This window comes from Mustelus asterias, chromosome 24 (genome assembly GCF_964213995.1).
Source record: "Mustelus asterias chromosome 24, sMusAst1.hap1.1, whole genome shotgun sequence".
In the NCBI taxonomy this organism is placed as follows: Eukaryota; Metazoa; Chordata; class Chondrichthyes; order Carcharhiniformes; family Triakidae; genus Mustelus; species Mustelus asterias.
In genome coordinates, this window is record NC_135824.1 from 53,580,883 (window position 1) to 53,603,495 (window position 22,613).

At 46.5% G+C, this 22,613-nt stretch overlaps 1 protein-coding gene across 2 annotated transcripts in view; it reads left to right on the forward strand.

Annotated features, from left to right (window-relative positions):
* The window catches only part of clptm1 (CLPTM1 regulator of GABA type A receptor forward trafficking), a 74,696-nt gene that overhangs the window by 40,332 nt on the left and 11,751 nt on the right, over positions 1-22,613 (forward strand). For both annotated transcript variants that reach the window (XM_078241741.1, XM_078241742.1), the window contains 5 exons: positions 2,796-3,040; positions 9,087-9,180; positions 11,397-11,587; positions 14,385-14,480; positions 17,919-18,054. In XM_078241741.1, the coding sequence (XP_078097867.1) occupies positions 2,796-3,040; positions 9,087-9,180; positions 11,397-11,587; positions 14,385-14,480; positions 17,919-18,054 (762 nt within the window). The remainder of the gene's footprint in view (positions 1-2,795; positions 3,041-9,086; positions 9,181-11,396; positions 11,588-14,384; positions 14,481-17,918; positions 18,055-22,613) is intronic.

A 22,613-nucleotide genomic window follows, 5' to 3' on the forward strand; every position in this document is an offset into this window, starting at 1 on the left:
CCTGTTAGAATTTTACAAGTTTCTATGAGATCCTCCCGCCCCCCCCTCACTCTTCTGAACTCCAATGAATATAATCCTAACCAACTTAGTCTCTCCTCATGTGACAGTCCTGCCATCCCAGGAATCTGCCTGGTAAACCTTCACTGTTTTGTTTTGATTTGATTTATTATTGTCACGAGTATTAGCATACAATGAAAAGTATTGTTTCGTGCCCGCTATACAGACGGCATACCGTTCATAGAGAAGGAAAGGATAGAGTGCAGAATGTAGTGTTACAGTCATAGCTAGGGTGTAGAGAAAGATCAACATAATGTAAGGTAGGTCCATTCAAAAGTCTGACGGCAGCAGGGAAGAAGCTGTTCTTGAGTCGGTTGGTATGTCACCTCAGACTTTATCTTTTTGTATCACTGTACTCCCCCTATAGCAAGGACTGTAGGGTCTTTTATAGCTAGCTGAACAGTCGGGCAAGGCTTTGGTTTTAATGGCTCATCCAAACGAGGCTAATTCAGTGCTCCCTTAGTGCCAGTCTAAATTGTACCTTTTAATCATTCATGCAATGTGGACGTCACTGGCTGGGCCAGCATTTATTGCCCATCCTTGAATTTCCTATAACCCCAACGAAGGCCGAGAGTTTTACCAGCTAAGGCAGGGTGACTCTTGTGTACTTGTTGCTGTGATAAGTTCCAAAGAGCTGAGTATCAGTCATCAGAGTGTAATTCAAGAGTGGCACAGTGGTTAGCACTGCTGCCTCTCGGCGCCAGGGACCCGGGTTCGATTCCCAGCTTGGGTCACTGTCTGTGCGGAGTCTACACTTTCTCCCCGTGTCTGCGTGGGTTTCCTCCGGGTGCTCCGGTTTCCTTCCTCACTCGAAAGATGTGCGGGTTAGGTGGATTGGCCGTGCTAAATTGCCACTTGGTGTCAGCGGACTAGTTACGGTAAATGCAAGGGGTTATGGGGATAGAGCCCGGGTGGGATTGTGGTCAATGTGGATTTGATGGGCTGAATGGCCTCCTGTATGATTCTATGATTCTTTAAAGGTACTATAGAGATATAAACATTGGTTTGATTGGGAAGCAGTAATTTCGCACTCTGTCTATGTATGTGTCAAACCTTGAAAGGGTCTCGAGCTCCGTGTTGTATCTGGTACCTCTTCCTCATTCCTCTTTCCCTTGTTCAGTACTGAAGGTGCGCTGCATGGCACTGTGGTTAGCACTGCTGCCTCACAGCGCCGAGATCCGGGCTCAATTCCTGTCTCGGGTCACTGTCTGTGCGGAGTCTGCACGTTCTCCCCGTGTCTGCGTGGGTTTCCTCCGGTTTCCTCCCACAGTCCGAATGACGTGCTGATTAGGTGGATTGGCCGTGCTAAATTCTCCCTCAGTGTACCCAGAACAGGCGCCGGAGTGTGGCGACTAGGGAATTTTCACAGTAACTTCATTGCAGTGTTGATGTAAGCCTACTTGTGACACTAATAAATAAACTTTAAAAAAAGCTTTAACTGTCAGACTGTCTTTCGGATGAGATGTTAAACAGAGGCCCCATTCGGCCAATTCTGGTGGCTGTAAAGGATCCCACGACACTTTTGCAGAAGTCAGGGTGTTTCACCCTGCTTTCCTGGTCAGTGTTAATCCCTCAATCAGTGTTGCAACAGATTATCTGATTTGTTTGTGGGAGCTTGCTGTGCACAAAACTGACCGTCGCGTTCCCTGCTTTACAACAGTGATTACTTTTCAAGAAATGTAATAGGACAGTTAAGAAGACATGTGGGACATTTGCTTTCATCAGTCGTTGAAAAGCGTATAAGAGCAAAGTTGGAGCTGTACAGAGCGTTGGTTGGGCCACAACTGGAGCACTGTGTGCAGTTCTGATCACCTCATTAAAGGAAGGATGCGATAGCACTAGAGGGGGTTCAGAGGAGATTCACCAGGATGTTGCCTGGGATGGAGCATTTGAGCTATAAGGAGAGACTGGATAGGCTTGGATTGTTTTCTCTGGAGCAGAGAAGGCTGAGGGGGGGCATGATTGAGGTGTATAGGATTATGAAGGGTAGGGACACAGTGAACAGGGAGTAGCTGTTACCCTTGGTTGAGGGGTAAATCACGAGGGGGCATAGTTTTAGGGTAAGGGGCAGGAGATTCAAAGGAGATTTGAGAGAACTTTTCTTTTCACTAATTTATTTTCACTTTGACTTTGCTTTAAAGCACTTTGGGACAGCTGTAGTCATATAAAGTGCTATATTTGATTTTATTCGCTTACGGGCGTCGCTGGCTGGCCAGCATTTATTGCCCATCCCTAGTTGCCTGAGGGTAGTTGAGAGTCAATCACTTTGCCTAGAATCACATGTAGGCCAGACCGGGTAAGGACGGCAGATTTCCTTCCCTAAGGGGCATTAGTGAACCAGATGGGTTTGTTTGACAAAGGTTTCATGGTCATCAGTAGATTTTTAATTCCAGATATTTTTAATTGAATTCAAATTCCACCAACTGCCGTGGCGGGATTCGAACCCGGGTCCCCCAGAACATTAGCTGAGTTTCCTGGATTAATAATTGAGCGATAATATCACTAGGCCTCGGCTAAAGTATAAGTGCGAGTCTTTCTGTTTGTATGTTTGAATGGAATTTGTAGCTGAGGTAGCATTTTAAATGACTATAAGGCAATGCCCAAATTCCCAGGTTATATTAAAGGATAAATTATTTTCATTTCATATATGAGTATTCATGCAGTGAATCATGGAATAGCCAGAGACCGTGTCACGTAAAATGGTATTTCATTCGATTCCTGTTCTGATTTTCCAACAGATGTGAAGTTTGATCCAGTCAGTGGCGACTATTACCCAATAATTTATTTCAACGATTACTGGAACCTGCAGAAGGACTACTTTCCCATCAATGAGACACTGGAGAAACTCCCTTTGCGTATGACCTACTGCCCGTTGTCGCTTTGGAAGTGGCAACTGTACGCTGCACAGAGCACCAAATCCCCGTGGAATTTCTGGGGAGAGGATTTGTACGACCAACCGGATGAGGAGCAGGATTCAGTGAAGGTTTTTCCCCCTTTTAATATCCAATATAAGTACTGTGATATTAAATAATAAGTAATGATCTGAATTCCATTGGGGCGGCACAGTGGTTAGCACTGCTGTCTCACAGCGCCAGGGACCCGGGTTCAATTCCGGCCTTGGGTGACCATCTGTGTGAAGTTTGCACGTTCTCCCCGTGTCTGCGTGAGTTTCCTCCCACACTCCAAAGATGTGCATGGATTGGCCGTGGTAAATTGTCCATTAGTGTCCAAAGATGTGTAGATTAGGTGGATTGGCCATGGTAACAGGGATAGGGGAGAGGTGAGTCTGGGTAAGATACTCAGTCATAGAGTCAGTATAGACTCGATGGGCCAAATAGCCGCCTCCTGCACTGTAGGAATTCTATGATTTGTCAGCCAGATGGTGTGGAGTGCTGAGTATTCCAGTTGAGGTACCTAGCCCAGTAACTGTAGGGACATGAATGGGCCTTTGAACCTCTTCTGCTATTCTATTAGATTCTGGCTCGTATGTACCTCTGCTCCCGCTTACCTACCTATTTTTGTTTGCCGTCTCCCTGGTGACCCTCGCTCGGCCACCAAAAATCTCATTCTCCACCGTCAAAATTTCAATTGCCTCTCAAAGTCCCCGGCCTTTTGGAGAGGAGAGTTTGGCGGGAGAAACTGTTCCCGCCCGTGAAAGGGTCAATGACACGAGGGCACGGATTGATAGCGGTTTGCACAAGAAGCAAATGTCATGGGAGGGGGGAAAAAAACCTCTCCACACCAACCAGTGGCTGGGGTCTGGACTGCACTGCCTGGGAGTGTGGTGGAGGTAGGTTCAATCGAGGCATTCAAGTGGGCATTGGATGATTATTTGAATAGAAATAACATACAGGGGAATGACACTAAGTCATGATGCTCATTTGGAGAGCTGGTGCAGACGCAATGGGCCGAGTGGCCTCCCGCACTATAATTCTATGATTGAGATTTTTTTTTGCATTGCTCTCCTACCTAATCTAACTCTAATTGAAGGTTATGCCCTCTTGTTCTTGATTCTACACCCCCCCCTCCCCTGACTTGCTACCCTCGAGATAATAGTTTCTTTGTGTCTACCCTATCAAATCCCTCAATCGTCTAAATTCGAGGGAATACATTACAAGTTTATGCAACCACATCCTCGCAATTTAAACCTTTAAGCCTCAATTGTACCCTGGTGAATCTGGAATCTTCCTCTTAAGGCCCGTAGCTTTCAGTGATGTGTGCACCCCTATTCCCCTTTTTTGTTGCTTCTCTGCTCAAAGTCTTCCATCATCGAGAAAATAATCTGATTTGCCTTTCTTAGATCCAAGGTGAATGAGCTTATGTTTTCCCGCCTTAACTGCCATTTGCCAAGCACCACTGCTTAATCTCGCTTCCTCTTTTCTCTGCCTCCTCACTTAGTGTAATTTTTGCAAACTTGGTTCTCTGTTTCTTTTAGGCAAGTAACTAATATGGCGAAAAGCTGAGGTACAGATCCCTGAGGAACTTCACATGTCACCTTCCACCATAGAACAGTACACCACAGGAACAGGCCCTTTGGCCCACGATGTTGTGCCGAACATGACACCAAATTAAACTAATCCCTTCTGCCTGCCCTTGGTCCATATCCCTCCATTCCTTGTACATTTCTGTGCTTATCTAAAAGCCCCTTAAACAGTCCTATCATATCTGCCTCCACCACTACCCCTGGCAGCGTGTTCCAGACACCCACCGCTCTGTGTAAAAACAAAAACTTGCCCCTCGCACCTCCTTTGAACTTTCCTCCTTTTCATCTTAAGTGTATGCCCCCTAGCATTTCAATTTTAAAAGTTTATTTATTAGTCACAGGTAAGGCTTACATTAACACTGCAATGAAGTTACTGTTGAAATTCCCCTAGTTGCCACTCTCTGGCTCCTGTTCAGGTCAGTGCATCCTAACCAGCACGTCTTTCAGGCTGTGGGGGGAAACCGAAGCACCCGGAGGAAACCCACGCAGAGAACGTGCAAACTCCACACACACAGTGACCCAAGCTGGGAATTGAACCCGGGTCCCTGGCGCTGTGAAGCAGCGGTGCTAACCACCGTGCCACTCCTTTTTTCCCAATCTGGGGAAAAAGATTCTGACTGTCAACACCAATCAAAGAATGTTCCCTTTATTCCTACTCTCTCCTACTCCCAACTGATTGCCCAGTTTTGGTGGTTAGCGTTTGGGACCAGACCCGGCAGTTCTACGTGCCTTGGTGAGGGGATGTGCTGTTTGGTGTAATACTGTGATATACAGAGCAGTTGGCGACTTGATCCCAATCTTTGTACAGATCAGTTGATCTGCACAACGGAGGAGCCACAAAAAGTCACGCAGGATTTTCACTTGCAAGACTGCAAAGGAAAAATGATCTTGTGTGGGGTTTTGTTTTGAGTGAACATAAGAACATAAGAAATAGGAGCAGGAGTAGGCCATCTAGCCCCTCGAGCCTGCCCCGCCATTCAATAAGATTATGGCTGATCTGAAGTGGATCAGTTCCACTTACCCGCCTGATCCCTATAACCCCTAATTCCCTTACCGATCAGGAATCTATTTATCCGTGATTTAAACATATTCAACGAGGTAGCCTCCACCACTTCAGTGGGCAGAGAATTCCAGAGATTCACCACCCTCTGAGAGAAGTTGTTCCTCCTCAACTCTGTCCTAAACTGACCCCCCTTTATTTTGAGGCTGTGCCCTCTAGTTCTAGCTTCCTTTCTAAGTGGAAAGAATCTCTCCACCTCTACCCTATCCAGCCCCTTCATTATCTTATAGGTCTCTATAAGATCCCCCCTCAGCCTTCTAAATTCCAACGAGTACAAACCCAATCTGCTCAGTCTCTCCTCATAATCAACACCCCTCATCTCTGGTATCAACCTGGTGAACCTTCTCTGCACTCCCTCCAAGGCCAATATATCCTTCCGCAAATAGGGGGACCAATACTGCACACAGTATTCCAGCTGTGGCCTCACCAATGCCCTGTACAGATGCAGCAAGACATCTCTGCTTTTATATTCTATCCCCCTTGCGATATAGGCCAACATCCCATTTGCCGCCTTGATCACCTGTTGCACCTGCAGACTGGGTTTTTGCGTCTCATGCACAAGGACCCCCAGGTCCCTCTGCACAGTAGCATGTTGCAATTTTTTTCCATTTAGATAATCCAATTTGCTATTATTTCCTCCAAAGTGAATAACCTCGCATTTGTCAACGTTATACTCCATCTGCCAGATCCTCGCCTTGAAGACTGGGTTAAGGTTATAGGAACAGGAGTAGGCCATTCAGCCCCTTGAGTCTGCTCCGCCACTCAGTAAGAACATAGCTGATCTGTGCCCTACCTCCATGTACCTGACAGAGGCCCATACTCAATCAAAAATTGTCCATCTCCAGACTTAAACCTAACAATTCATAGAATACTACAGTGCAGAAGAAGGCCATTCAGCCTATCGCATCTGCACTGACCATAATCCCACCCAGGCCCTATGCCCATAAACCCATGCATTTACCCTAGTTAGTCCCCCTGACGCTAAGGGGGCAATTTAGTATGGCCAATCCACCTGACCCGCTGCAAGATTTCTATCCTGTGACAGTGAAGGTACGGCAATATAATTCCAGGAGAGAATGGTGTGTGGCTTGGTGGGGATTTTTTAGATGGTGATATTCCCTTGTACTGCTGTGTACAGTCTGGTCACCTACTATAGAAGGGATATTATTAAACTAGAAAGAGTGCAGAAAATATTTACTAGGATGCTACTGGGACTTGATGGATTGAGTTGTAAGAAGAGGCTGGATAGACTGGGACTCTTTTCTCTGGAGTGTAGGATCTTATAGAGGTCTATAAAATAATGAGGGGCATAGATCAGTTAGATAGTCAACATCTTTTCCCAAAGGTAGGGGAGTCTAAAACTAGAGGGTGTAGGTTTAAGGTGAGAGGGGAGAGATACAAAAGGGTCCAGAGGGGCAATTTTTTTCTCACACAGGATGGTGAGTGTTTGGAACAAGCTGCCAGAGGCAGTAGTAGAGACAGGTACAATTTTGGCTTTTAAAAAGTGTTGACAGTTACATGGGTAAGATGGGCATAGAGTGATATGGGCCAAATGCGGGCAATTGGGGCGAGCTTAGGGGTTTAAAAAGGCAGCATGGACAAGTGCCAAAGAACCTGTTTCCATGCTGTAAATCTCTATGACTCGATGACTATCTTTGGACTGTGGGAGGAAACCAGAGTGTTTGAAGGAAACCCACGCAGACACAGGGAGAACGTGCAAACTCCACACAGACAGTGACCCAAACCGGTAATCGAAACCGGGTCCCTGGCGCTGTGGGGCAGCAGTGCCAACCTTGATGCTATGATTGCTGATGGATAACTTGGAAAGTGTTACATGGCATTTTTCCCTGACTCTTATTCTTCCCACTAAATCCTGCAATTTTAACAAAATCTCTAAGCTTTCTTTTCTTGGGGTCGTTGACTCTATTGCAAAGATTAGTGAGATGGGAATCTGATCAGTTACTGTAAACTCGCAGCCTCTTAGAGGATCACCGAGGGCCTTGAATGTCACATTGCCACATGACCACTTTAGAAATGGCAGCAAAATCGGAATAGTTTTTTTAAAAAGATTGTACGAGAAGGAACGTTTGCCGAGAAAAGAAGCAAAGCAGTGGGGCTAATTGGATAGCAGACACGGACAAAATGGGCTGAATGAGCTCTATCTGTGCTGTATGATTCTTTCATACTTGCATGTTTGTGGAAATTAGCAAAAAAGAGTGTTAGCACTGCTGCCTCACAGCACCAGGGACCCGGGTTCAATTCCGGTCTCGGGTCAACTGTCTGTGCAGAGTTTGCATATTCTCCCGGGTTTCCTCCAGGTGCTCCGCTTTCCTCCCACTGACTAAAGATATGCGGGTTTCATGGATTAGTCCCTTAGTGTCCAAAGATGTGTAAGTTAGGTGGATTGGCCATGCCCTTCGTGCCCAAACACATGCTGGTTAAATGGATTGGCCGTGCTAAATTCTCCCTCAGTGTACCTGAACAGATGTCGGAGTGTGGCGACTAGAGGATTTTCACAGTAGCTTCATTGCAGTGTTAATGTAAGCCTACTTATGACACTAATAAGTAAACTTAAAATTAAACTAAATAGCCCCTTACTGTCAGGGGGATTAGCAGGGTAAATTTGCAGGGTTATGGTGATGGGGTGGTTGTTGGTGCAGGCTTGATGGGTCCAATGGTGTCTTTCTGCACTGCCGGGATTCTATGATTTAACGTGTTCTGCCATCTCTTCCTTTCATTCTCTGGAAGAAAGATGAGGATTTGATGGGCAACTCCTACCTTTTTTGGGTCACAATCACCTTTCCATTTTTTAATACAGATTTTTTTTTTAAAAAGCATTCTGGGAAGCAGATACAAACATTTCTTGAATAAGCAAAATACTGGAATCTGAAACTAGAACTGAGAATACTGGAAAACCGCAGGTCCCACAGCATCTGTAGGGAGATGAAACACACTTTTTTTGGTTCTGTTTCCTGTGTTTGATCGCATCGTGACTCCTTCCTCTCGAAAAACAGAAGGTTGAGGGGTGCCCGAATGGAGGTCCATAAAATTCTCAAGGGTTTAGATAAAATAGATATTGAGATGTTTCTATGGTGGCGCAGTGGTTAGCACTGCTGCTCCACAGCTCCAGGGACCTGGGTTCGATTCCCGGCTTGGGTCACTGTCTGTGTGGAGTTTGCACATTCTCCTCGTGTCTGCGTGAGTTTCCTCCCACAGTCCAAAGATGTGCGGGTTAGGTTGATTGGCCATGCTAAAATTGCCCCTTAGTGTCCTGGGATGCGTAGATTAGAGGGATTAGCGGGTAAAATATGTAGGGATATGGGGGTAGGGCCTGGGTGGGATTGTGGTCGGTGCAGACTCGATGGGCCGAATGGCCTCTTTCTGTACTGTAGGGTTTCTATGATTTCTGTGATATGTTTCCATGGTGGCGTAGTGGTTACCACTGGACAGCCTTCTGTTTAATTCATTTTTCTTTTCTCCGTACAGGTTGCGTTATTGGAGACTAATCCCTATCTTCTAGCAATAACTATTATTGTGTCAATTGTGCACAGTGTCTTTGAGTTCCTGGCTTTCAAAAATGGTGAGACGTAACTGCAATTTGTTTAGAATCGTTTCCTGACTTACTGTATAACCTGCAAGTTTGATAGATGGGCAACAACATGGGGAGACGATGGCCTAGTGGTCTTATCGCTAGACTATTAATCCATCAGCTCATGTTCTGTGTGTGTGGAGTTTGCACATTCTCATGTCTGCGTGGGTTTCCTCCGGGTGCTCCGGTTTCCTCCCACAGTCCAAAGATGTGCGGGTTAGGTTGATTGGCCATGCTAAAATTGCCCCTTAGTGTCCTGGGATGCGTAGATTAGAGGGATTAGCGGGTAAAATATGTAGGGATGTGGGGGTAGGGCCTGGGGACCCCGGGTCCGAATCCCACCACGGCAGATGGTGGAATTTGAATTCCATAGAAAATATCTGGAATTAAGAATCTACTGATGACCATGAAACCATTGTCGATTGTCGGAAGAACCCAACTGGTTCACTCATGCCCTTTAGGGAAGGAAATCTGCCGTCCTTACCCGGTCTGGCCTACACGTGACTCCAGAGCCACAGCAATGTGGTTGACTCTCAACTGCCCTCTGAAATGGCCGAACGAGCCACTCAGTTCAAGGGCAACTAGGGATGGGCAACAAATGCTGGCCCAGCCAGCGGTGCCCATGTCCCACAAATGAATAAAAAAAAAACAACGCCCATCCCAGTTCACCCAACATGACAACGAGCTGCTTTGCAGGGCTCCAATATATCTGTTTTGGAGGCCTTAGCTGTCCTTTCCAGGCATTGTATTCTAGTTATTGTGAGAAATCTTGTAGCTTTCTCCAGCCTCAGAGGAGACCTCTTATTTCGCACCAGAGATCAAAGATGGTACCTTGCCGGACTTTACGGTTCCGCTGGTCATTGGATAGAATTAGAGTAGCTAAGAAAGCATAAAAGTTGGCACCTTGTGCCCTTTAGTGATCCAAGCCTGTGATGGTTCATTATTTTCTTCTTCATTGGGGTGGCACAGTGGTTGGCACTGCTGCCTCACAGCACCAGGGATCCAGGTTCGATTCTGGCCTTGGGTGACTGTGGAGTTTGCATGTTCTCCCCGTGTCTGCGTGGGTTTCCTCCGGGTGCTCCAGTTTCCTCCCACAGTCCAAAGATGTACGGGTTAGGTTGATTGACCATGCTAAAATTGACACTAGTGTCAGGGGGATTAGCAGGGTAAATATGTGGGCTGATGAGAATAGGGTAGGTGGGGTTGTGATCGGCACAGACTCAATGGACCGAATGGCCTCTTTCTGCGCTGTAGGGGTTCTACGGTTATTTTAAGATGTGCTGCAAGGCTCCTTGAACAGCACTGTCTGAACCCATGGCTGCTACCACCTAGAAGGACGAGGGCAGCAGATTCTTGGGAACACCGCCACTTGCAAGTTCTCCTCCAAGCCACTCACCATCCTGACTTGGAAACCTATTGCTGTTCCTTCACTGTTGCTGGATCAAAGTCTCAGGGAACTCCCTCCCTAACAGTACTGTGGATGTACCTACGCCACACAGACTACAGGTCACCATCTCAGGATGAGCTAGTGACGCCCACACCCCATGAATGAATAAAAGAAAGTTTTTTTTAAAAAATTGCCTGGAATCTCTTAAAATTCACACACAAATTGTGATTGTTAAAGGAAAGAAGGGACAAGCTGATATTCTCCTCTTTAGAGAAGTGAAGGCTGATGGGTGAATTAATCAAGGGCTTTAAAATTATAAAGGATTTTGGTAGGGTAGACGGAGACATGATGTGGACAGATCAAAACCTAGAAATGATAGGGAATTCAGGAGAGTTTGCACATTCTCCCCGTGTCTGCGTGGGTTTCCTCCGGGTGCTCCGGTTTCCTCCCACAGTCCAAAGATGTGCTGGTTAGGTGGATTGACCATGTTAGATTGCCCCTTGGTGTCAGGGGGATTAACAAAGTGAGGTTACGGGGATAGGGCCTGGGTGGGATTGTTGGCTGTGTAGACTCGATGGGCCAAATGGCCTCCTTTTGCACTGTAGGGATTCTGTGATTTGCCCGGAGAATGTGGAACTTGCTGTCACACGGAAATAGCTCCGGTTAATTTAGGGGAAAGTTAAAGTACGTGAAGGAGGGAAGAATGGAAGGACATGCTGACTGGGTGAGATGGAGAGGTATGATTTGTGTTGGATGTTCGATGTAAGTTGGCCCAAGTGACTGATTTTTTTTTTCTCCCCCCCCCCCCCCCCCCCCTCAGACATTCAGTTCTGGAACAGCCGTCAGTCCCTGGAGGGGCTTTCCGTCCGCTCGGTTATTTTTGGTGTCTTCCAGTCCGGCGTTGTGCTGCTCTACATCCTGGACAACGAAACCAACTTTGTGGTCCAGGTCAGCGTGTTTATCGGCCTCTTGATCGACCTGTGGAAGATCACGAAAGTCATGGATGTGCGGGTAAGTAAATGTCTCCCCTCCGCAGCAGGAAAGAGCTTTTGAACAGTGCTTCATGGAAACAGCGGGCAAGTGGCCAATCTGCGGAAGAAGCTCTTGAGGGAGATTGGGTATTAACTCGGTCAAATACAAATGAGAAAATCTGATTTATTTCAGAAAATGTCATTTTGAACCCAGTATATTAGTAATTGAAAACTGAATGGGCAGAATTCCCCCCCCCCCCCCAAAAATTCTGTCTCTCAAGAGCCTGAAAACCGGAGTGATTCACTTTTGGTTTTTTTCAGTGAGCTACTCCGTGCGCCCCCCCATCCCCTCCCCTCCTACTGACCTTCCTTCATCTAGAATCATAGAATCCCTACAGTGCAAAGAAGGTTATTTGGCCCATCGAGTCTGCACCGACAACAGTCCCACCCAGGCCCGATTCCCAACCCCCACATATTGTCACTGAGGGGCAATTTATCATGGCCAATCCACCTAACCCGCAAGTCTTTGGACTGTGGGAGGAAACCGGAGCACTCGGAGGAAATGCATGCAGACACGGGGAGAACGTGCAGACTCCACACAGACAGTCACCCAGGTTGGAATTGAACCCGGGTCCCTGGCACTGAGGTGGCAGTGCTAACCCACTGTGCCACTCTGCTGCCCTGGCTCTGTCCCACTGCCATGGCACCAGTGGGTAGTGCCAAGGTCCCGAGCTGGCACTGCCCCCAACCACCCAGGCGGTCCCACCAGCGAGGCCATCACGTCAGGTCCCCATTGGTGAGGAACCTCCAGCGACCAGGCCGGAGAGCTAAGTTAGCTCAGTGTCTGGCATCCCGGGCTCACTGGTAGCATTTAAATCAACAAGTAAACATTTAAAAATGCCCTGGGAGGATTGCGACCAGCTCGTTACCGGGCACAATTCTCATTTTTAGCCTCCAGCTAAAGTGTCCCGCTACGCTACTTGACCAGCGCAACGGGACGGTAAAATGGCACCCATTGTGTTTGAGTGTAGCATGCTTGGGTGGAGCAGGTGACTTTGAATGCTTTGTAGATGCTGTCCTCTGAGAGGTTCTCTTCACCTCATGCTGGAGCCTGTAGTGGATTCGTTGATAGCGATTGATCACTATGATTATCTTAAAACTGGTGGAAATTTAGAATCATGTTGCAACGTGTCTGCATGGGTTTCCTCTGGGTGCTCCAGTTCCCTCACACTCAAGATATGCGGGTTAGGTGGATTAGCCGTGCTAAATTTCCCCTTGGTATCAGGGAGACTAGCAGGGTAAATACGTGGGGTTACGAGGATAGTACCTGGGTGGGATCGTTGTTGGTGCAGGCTCGATGGGCCAAATGGCCGCCTCCTGCACTGTAGGGATTCTGTGATTCTTATTTAATCCACTGTGTTTATGTTGAAATAAAAACTTGGTCACTAAAAACCTACAAATTGTAACGACTGTTGAACTGTCAGAAAATGTGTGGACAAAATGGGGGAGGCGATGGCTGAGTGGTATTATCACTAGACTATTAATCCAGAAACTCAACTAATGTTTCTGGGGACCCGGGTTCGAATCCCGCCAAGGCCAATGGTGGAATTTGAATTCCATTTTAAAAAATCTGGAATTAAGAATCTACTGATGACTATGAATCAATTGTTGGAAAAACCCATCTGGTTCACTAATGTCCTTGAGGGAAGGAAATCTGCCGTCCTTACCCAGTCTGGCCTACATGTGACTCCAGAGCCACAGCAATGTGGTTGACTCTCAACTGCCCTCTGGGCAACTAGGGATGGGCAATAAATGCTGACCCCAGCCAGTGACGCCCATGTCCCAGGAATGAATAATAAAATAATTCAGCTCATTTGTTGAATACGATATAGATATTACAGTGCGTCCATACAATGCATCTCCCTGCCTAATTAACTACGAAACAAGTCAAGGTAGTGCAAGAACCAGAGAAACGGGCAGTCAGCAGCATTGCAAAGAAGGCCCGGTGTTATAGCACTTGCACGTTCTCGGCTTATAAAGAGAGGGATCGGGGTCAAGATTGTAATCCTATTTAATACAGTGGGACAAATACTGTTTGATTAGAACAAACATTTACAGCACCGGAACAGGCCTTTTGGCCCTCCAAGCCTGCAACAATCATGTTACCCGTCTGACTAAAACCACCACCCTTCTGGGGTCCATATCTCACTCTCCCATCCTATTCGTGTATTTGTCCAGACGCCCCTTTAAAAGTCACAGATTTTTGAATGACAAAGTTGTTCGCAGTTCTTTTTGGTCCTGTTATGGGCAACGTGGTGGCACAGTGGTTAGCACTGCTGCCTCACAGCGCCAGGGTCCCAGGTTCAATTCAGGCCTCGGGTCACTGTCTGTGTGGAGTTGCGCTTTCTCCCCATGTCTGCGTGGGTTTGCTCCGGTTTCCTCCCACAGTCCAAAATGTGCAGGTTAGGTGGATTGGCCATGCTAAATTCTCTCTCAAATTCACAGAGACAAGTTTCTTCCCACACTCCAAAGATGTGCGGGTTAGTTAGGTTGATTGGCCATGCTAAATTGACCCTAGTGCCAGGGGGATTAGAGGGTAAAGGCGTGAGGTTACGGGAATGGGGCTTGAGTGGGATTGTGGTCGGCGCAGACGTGATGGGCTGAATGGCCTCCTTCTGCATTGTAGGGATTCCATTCTATGGATAATTCTAAGCAGAAAGAAACGCTGACAGCTTAACCATATCTGGACCAAGTGCTCAGAGATCACCTAGTATTTCTCTTTAAGACTTGTATGTTTTTGAAATTGAAGGTAATGCGATTTCATTTAATTTTTATAGATTGACCGCGATAATAAAGTGGCAGGGATCTTCCCACGTTTGACATTAAAAGACAAATCAACATATGTACAGTCCTCGACTAAGAACTATGATGATGTGAGTATAAAGCTGTGTTTATAACTGCTTGAAGGTGTGTGTGTAGGTGTGTGTAGGTGTGTGTAGGTGTGTGTAGGTGTGTGTAGGTGTGTGTAGGTGTGTGTAGGTGTGTGTAGGTGTGTGTAGGTGTAGCTAGGGTGTAGAGAAAGACCAACTTAGTGCGAGGTAGGTCCATTCAAAAGTCTGGGACGGCAGCAGCAGGGAAGAAGTTGTTCTTGAGTCAGTTGGTACGTGACCTCAGACTTTTGTATCTTTTTCCCGACGGAGGAAGTTGGAAGAGAGAATGTCCGGGGTGCGTGGGGGTCCTTAATTATGCTGGCTGCTTTGCCGAGGCAGTGGGAAGTGTAGATAGAGTCAATGGATGGGAGGCTGGTTTGCGTGATGGATTGGGCTACATTCACGACCTTTTGTAGTTTCTTTCGGTCTTGGGCAGAGCAGGAGCCCCATACCAAGCTGTGGTACATCCAGAAAGAATGCTTTCTATGGTGCACCTGTAAAAGTTGGTGAGAGTCATAGCTAACATGCCAAATTTCCTTCGTCTTCTGAGAAATATGCCTGCTTTCTCAAATTACGTTACTCAAATTTATTTATTGTGGACATTCCGCATTTTTTAAGCAGACGAAAACCAGTCTGCAACAGCTCAAGCAAATGTTCTCCACTACTAACATGTTCGGCTGCTGGTTTTCGGGTCGTTGGATTTGAGGTACTTACCTGTATGTCAAACTCCAGAGTCAAATAATCACTCCTTGGCAATGTCCTAGTGGTATTATCGCTAGACAATTAATCCAGAAATTCAGCTAATGTTCTGGGGACCCGGGTTCGAATCCCACCACGGCAGATGGTGGAATTTGAATTCAATTTAAAAATATCTGGAATTAAGAATCTACTGATGACCATGAAACCATTGTTGATCTGGTTCACTGATGTCGCTTTAGGGAAAGAAATCTGCCGTCCTTACCCGGTCTGGCCTACATGCGACTCCAGAGCCACAGCAATGTGGTTGACTCTCAGCTGAACTCTGACAACTAGGGATGGGCAATAAATGCTGGCCCAGCCAGCGACGCCCATGCCCCATGAATGAATTTAAAACAAAATACTCCGCCTTCCATCGCAAGTCCTGGAAGAAAGTGTGCCTTTTTGGTACTCCATTGGCGAGACCAGTTTGCGGAAAAGCGGGAGCTGAGTGTCAAATAGAGAATATTGGTATAGTCCGGAGGCAGCTGCTTGTTGAAATTGTGAAACAAGTTTGTTTTAGTAAGGTGACTGAGTTGGCGGGGAAGAGGCTTTGAGATCTTGGGGCTCAAATGACTGACTTCCATTGAAAGTCTTCAGTGCCAGCCAGCAACCCTGCTGCTTTATGATGTGGGAAATGGAAGCCACAGCGATTAGGAATGTCCGTATCCAAATACATCTAGTAGTTCATCCAGAAACTGATGCACCTTCTGGACCGGGTGTGGCCTTGGAATGTGATGACTTTAATCAGGCGATTGCAGTTGGCCTGCTTGAATATGAACTCCCTAATTGAAGCCTAACTGTTAATGCCTTGCGTGCCCACTGGGCACCGCAGGGGCTGGGGTGCATTATTGACCCCTCGAATCACATTTTGACTTGATATTTTAAGTTTCCTCTCCACTTTGTCTTTTCTTTCGAATGCTTCCCCTCCTTTTGGGAGCTGCCCCGTTTATTTTGCCCCCGAGTTAATTTGAGTTAGTTTACTTGGTTAGCCAAAATGATTGGGCCATCAGGGAGCCCCATGCTGTGTATGTAAAGTGTTAGCCCCTCTGCACTCCTGATGTACACTGCGTACTGCGAACACTCTGTATAATATTGTAGGATCTTGTAAATAAAGGAATTCTGTTGAAGGGACTTTCGCCTCCAAGGACTTAATACAGAATGAAAGAAAGGCACAGGTGCTCTAAAACATCCCAAGGTGGACTCCACGTCTCCCATCATAGCTTCCTCATGTTCCCCTGATTGCAAGAGGTTGTAATCCCATGGTGCCAATGTCTTGATTTGACTTGATTTATTATTGTCGCATGCATTAGTATACAGTGAAAAGTATTGTTCCTTGCGCGCTATACAGACAAAGCATACCGTTCATAGAGAAGGAAAGGAGAGAGCGCAGAATGTAGTGTTACAGTCATAGCTAGGGTGTAGAGAAAGATCAACTTAATGCAAGGTAAGTCCATTCAAAAGTCTATAACGGCAGCAGGGAAGAAGCTGTTCTTGAGTCGGTTGGTACGTGACCTCAAACTTTTGTATCTTTTTCCCGACGGAAGAAGGTGGAAGAGAGAATGTCTGGGGTGCGGAACAATTATGTTGATGGGTCAAGATGTGCGTGGAGTATAAACGTGGTCTGTTTGAGTTCTGTAAATTCATTGATCTTGACTGCTTCATTTGATGTTCCAAATGTAACTTGGTAGAATGTAGATCTGTCACTTCTGAGAGATGAACTGATTGGTAAATTGCTATTAACACTGTGGATCTTTAGTAGTGATCCCTGATGAGAGAGTTCAAGTAATTTCCCATTCTTAATGTCTCATTTATGTTTAAGGAAAAACCCAGAGGTCTGGTTAGTGCGATATGGTTGGGCTGTTTGATTTTTTTTTCAACTTAAAAAAAAAAATAGTTTTTAGATGTCAAAATCTTGCAATTTGATACAGGTGCACAAATCCTTAAGATGCACCAGGTATTGTACTTGTGTCAGTAATAACTTGTAGGATTGCTCTGAGCTTTGAAGAGGCTTGACTAAGAGGAGCGTTGAGGCCTCGGGGTCTGTATTTGATGGAGTTTAGAAGGATATGGGGGGGATCTCGTTGAAATTTACAGAATACTGAAAGGCCTGGGTAGAGTGGACGTGGGGAAGATGTTTCCATTCGTCGGAGAGACTGGGATCCGAGGGCCCAGCCTCAGAATAAAGGGACGACTGTTTAGATTTGATTTGATTTATTATTGTCACATGTATTAGTATACAGTGAAAAGTGTTGTTTCTTGCGCGCTATACAGACAAAGCATACCGTTCATAGAGAAGGAAAGGAGAGAGTGCAGAATGTAGTGTTACAGTCATAGCTCGGGTGTAGAGAAAGATCAACTTAATGCAAGGTAGGTCCATTCAAATGTCTGATGGCAGCAGGGAAGAAGCTGTTCTTGAGTTGGTTGGTAGAGCCGAGATGAGGAATTTCTTCAGCCAGAGGGTGGTGAACCTGTGGAATTCATTGCCACAGAGGAAGCTGGGTCATTGAGTGTGTTTAAGACAGAGATAGGTTCTTGATTTGTTAAGGGGATCAAAGGTTACGGGGAAAAGGCGGGAGAATGGGATTGAAAACATGTCAGACATGATTAAATAGAGCAGACACGATGGGCTGAATGGCCTAATCCTGCTCTTATGGTCTAAGAGATTAATAGGTGGTTAATGATTAATACTTTGTTCTTTTACAGATGGCTTTTAAATATTTGTCTTGGATTCTGTTCCCACTGTTGGGCTGCTACGCTATCTATAGCTTATTGTATATGGAGCACAAAAGCTGGTATTCCTGGGTACTGAGTATGCTCTATGGTTTCTTATTGACATTTGGTGAGTATGAGTGACTTGCAAACGCCTTCTTGGAAATGTAACAGACTAGAGACATTCCTCTGACTCACCATTTCCAAAACGTTTGGATAGGCGAGGCTTGCTTTCCTTGGAACAGAGGAGGCTGAGGGGTGACATTTAAAAAAAAAACTCCATTCTTAAGTCAATGCTCAGAATGGACAGGCAAACAGCGGTTAGCACTGCTGCCTCACAGCGCCAGGGACCCGGGTTCGATTCCCAGCTTGGGTCACTGTCTGTGCGGAGTCTGCACGTTCTCCCCGTGTCTGCGTGGGTTTCCTCCGGGTGCTCCGGTTTCTTCCCACAGTCCGAAAGACGTGCTGGTTAGAGTGCATTGGCCGTGCTAAATTCTCCCTCCGTGTACCCGAACAAGCGCCGGAGTGTGGCGTCTAGGGGATTTGCGCAGTAACTTCATTTCAATGTTAATGTAAGCCTACTTGTGACACTAGTAACTAAATAACCCAAATCCATTCCTGGCTTGCTCCAAAAACCAAATTCAAAATCCAATTCGAGATCCCTCACGAGGGAGACAAACAAGATCCAAGCTGACAAGACGAGACATTGCAACTCATCTTGGGTTTGGTCCAACGCTTGATCTGAGCCAAAAGTCCGATGTGTGCAAAACCTAGGGGCTAGACAGGAAAGACTTGTTTCCCCTCGCTGAGGAGCCAATTAGCAGGGGGTATAGATTTAAGGTGATTGATAGAAGGATTCAAGGGGACATGAGGCAAATTGTGTTCACCCAGAGGATGGTGGGAGGTTAGAATTCACTGCCTAAGTTGGTGATTGAGGCTGAAACACTAAACTCATTTAAAAGGTACCTGGATGTGCATCTGAAGTGCTGGAACTTGCAAGGCTACAGAGAGGGTGGCAGGAAAGTGGGTTCAAAATGAATGACTAGCTTTTTTTCCCATTTTTTGGGGGGCCACGTAGAGATGATGGGCTGAATGGCCCCCCTCTGCACTGTGATGGTTCTTTGTGGCACAGTGGTTAGCACTGCTACCTCACAGCTCCAGGGACCTGGGTTTGATTCCCGGTTTGAGTCACTGTCTGTGTGGAGTTTGCACGTTCTCCCCATGTCTGCGTGGGTTTCCTCCGGGTGCTCCGGTTTCCTCCCACAGTCTGAAAGATGTGCTGGTTAGGTGCATTGACCCGAACTGGCGCTGGACTGTGGTGGCTAGGGGATTTTCACAGTAACTTCATTGCAATGTTAATGTAAACCGACTTGTGACTAATAAATAAACTTTAACTTTCCAATTCTCTTTTATCATTTGATTGTAACCTAGTGAATGAATTCTGTGACTCAGAGTCTAGTGCTGGATCTGAGTTTTAATTTGTTAATCATTTCATAGAGTTTAATGTTGAGGCTTTGGCAATGGGAAGGGGAAAAGAACTCCAAAGAACACAATATTTTGATTGAAGCAACGATTCCGTTATTTTCACCAGAGTCTTTAGTGTCCCAGGTTTGGGATGTTGCAGAGTTTGAACGCAGTGTAGGATTTCTCCGACCCCCCCCCCCCCCTCGCAGCTGGGAATCTCCGGTCCCGTTGCTGTGAACAGGGATTTGGCTGAGTGCCAAATTCTCCGTTCTTGCTGGCAGCAGCGGTGGGCAGGAATGGCCGGAGAATCCCGGCCACAAGATGAAATTTTATAAAGTAAAACAGGTTTTATTGAGATGAGTCGTCAGTGGGGGTTTGTGGGTGTGGAAGGAAACATAGAAAAGTAGAAACTAGAAGCAGGAGGAAGCCATTCGGCCCTTCAAGTCTACTCCACCATTCATTTTTATCATGGATGGTCATCGAATTCAATATCCCGATTTCCCCTGCCCCCCCCCGCCCATATGCCTTGACTCCTTTAGCCCCAACAGCTATATCTAATTCCTTCTCGAAATTACATGTTTTGGCCTCAACCACTATCTGTGGTAGTGAATTTCACACATTCTCCACTCTCTGGGTGAAGAAATTTCTCCTCACCTCAATCCTAAAAGGTTTACCCCTTATCCTCAAACTATGACCCCCAGTCCCCGCCCCCTCCCCTCCCAACACCATTGGGAACATTCTTTCTGAATCTACCCTGTCTAACCCTGTAAGAATTTTGTAAGTTTCTGAGATTCTTCCCTCACTCTTCTAAACTCCAAAGAACACAATCCTAACCCACTTAGTCTCTCTCCATATGATAGACCTGCCATCCCAGGAATCAGACTGGAACAGTAGTACAGTTGGTAAAGTACAGTCTGGAATGGAGGTGAGGCATAATGTTCCAGATTTTGGTTCTCATTCTAAGTTACCCGATCTTGATGGGGTGCTGTAATTGGCCTCCCGGGTTTGTAGGACCAGGAGAAAAGATACTGCAAAGTTGGGCGGCACAGTGGTTAGCACTGCTGCCTCACAGCTCCAGGGACCCGGTTTCGATTCCGGCCTCGGGTGACTTGTGGAGTTTGCACGTTCTCCCCGTGTCTGCGTGGGTTTCCTACGGGTGCTCCGGTTTCCTCCCACACTCCAAAGATGTGCAGGTTAGGTGGATTGGCCATACTAAATTCCCCCTTCGTGTCCAAAGATGTGCAGGATAGGTGGATTGGCCATGCTAAATTGCCCCTTCGTATCCAACGGTAAGGGGAATTAGCGGGGTAAATATGTGGGGTTATGGGAATAGGGTCTGGATGGAATGCTCTGTCGGGGATTGGGTGCAGGGATCTAATGGCCGCCTCCTGCACTGTTTCTATGAAAATACGTGAGATGCAATCCCTTGTTATCAGCACTGTGCACAATGAGTGGAGGCAGCCAGTCGCTGTGTGTTTATCAAGCGTGTTGTAATTATATGGAAGTGCATCAATTTGAGGAAAATCCTAATTTCTTAGGTTATTCTTAGAAACCCTACAGTACAGAAAGAGGCCATTCGGCCCATCGAGTCTGCACCGACCACAATCCCACCCAGGCCCTACCTCCATATCCCTACATATTTACCCACTAATCCCTCTAACCTACGCATCCCAGGACACTAAGGGGCAATTTAGCATGGCCAATCAACCTAACCTGCACATCTTTGGACTGTGGGAGGAAACCGGAGCACCCGGAGGAAACCCACGCAGACACAAGGAGAATGTGCAAACTCCACACAGACAGTGACCCAAGCCGGGAATTGAACCCAGGTCCCTGGAGCTGTGAAGCAGCAGTGCTAACCACTGTGCTACTGTGCCGCCCTAATTTGGGCAATGCTACAGGAATTACCCACCGATCACCAGGATTCCAAAAGCTCTTAAAGTGCCTTCCGGTCATTTGAAAGGCAAAAAGTGGCATTTAAACTCTGGCGGAGTGAGGGGGACCATGAAAAGCTAGGGAAAATCCTGAATGAAAACTTTAGGAACACTTTCACTGGAAGATTTTCCAAAACTGTCGAGGAAGGGACTTTTTTTTTACGCTTCCAAATGGTGGCACGGATCTCGCTAAATTCCAGCTAGTTAATTTACAATCCGAAACGGAGTTAATGTTTCAGGTTGTCGACCTTTCAACAGAGCAGAGCTGTGAAGCTAGTTTGAGTCAGCCTCTTAGAGTGATAAGGTGATTTAATCTTTCAATACTTGGAGAAAGCAATATAAACCCTATTGAACTGTAGAGTAAACTACAAAGTTAAGCACATATTTGTGTGTTTACATAGGAAGGCAGTATGCATTTACAACCAACATAAAAATGCAACAAGACAGTGAAACCCTTGCAGAGGTCATAAGTTCATAAGATATCGGAGCCGAGTTAGGCCATTCGGCCCATCGAGTCCGCTGCGCCATTCGATCATGGCTGATATGCTCCTCATCCCCATTTTCCTGCCTTCTCCCCATAACCCTTCAACCCATTCCCAATTAAAAATCTAACTCCTCCTTAAATTTACTCACTGTCCCAGCACCCACCGCACTTTGGGGCAGCGAATTCCACAGATTCACAACCCTTTGGGAGAAGTAGTTTCTCCTCAACTCTGTTTTAAATTTGCTACCCCTTATCCTAAGACCTCTCGTCCTAGAATGCCCCACAAGAGGAAGCATCCGCTCCACGTCTACTTTATCCATACCTTTTAACATCTTGTATGCCTCAATTTGAGATCTCCTCATTCTTCTCAATTCCAGAGAGTATCGGCCTAAACTGTTCAACCTCTCTTCATACGACAAACCCCTCATCTCTGGAATCAATCTAGTGAACCTCCTCTGAACTGCCTCCAATTCCACCACATAGAACATAGAACAGTACAGCACAGCACAGAACAGGCCCTTCGGCCCACGATGTTGTGCCGAGCTTTATCTGGAACCAAGATCAAGCTATCCCACTCCCTATCATCCTGGTGTGCTCCATGTGCCTATCCAATAACCGCTTAAATGTTCCTAAAGTGTCTGACTCCACTATCACAGCAGGCAGTCCATTCCACACCCCAACCACCCTCTGAGTAAAGAACCTACCTCGGACATCCTTCCTATATCTCCCACCATGAACCCTATAGTTATGCCCCCTTGTAATAGCTCCATCCACCCGAGGAAATAGTGTTTCCTCAAATAAGGGGAC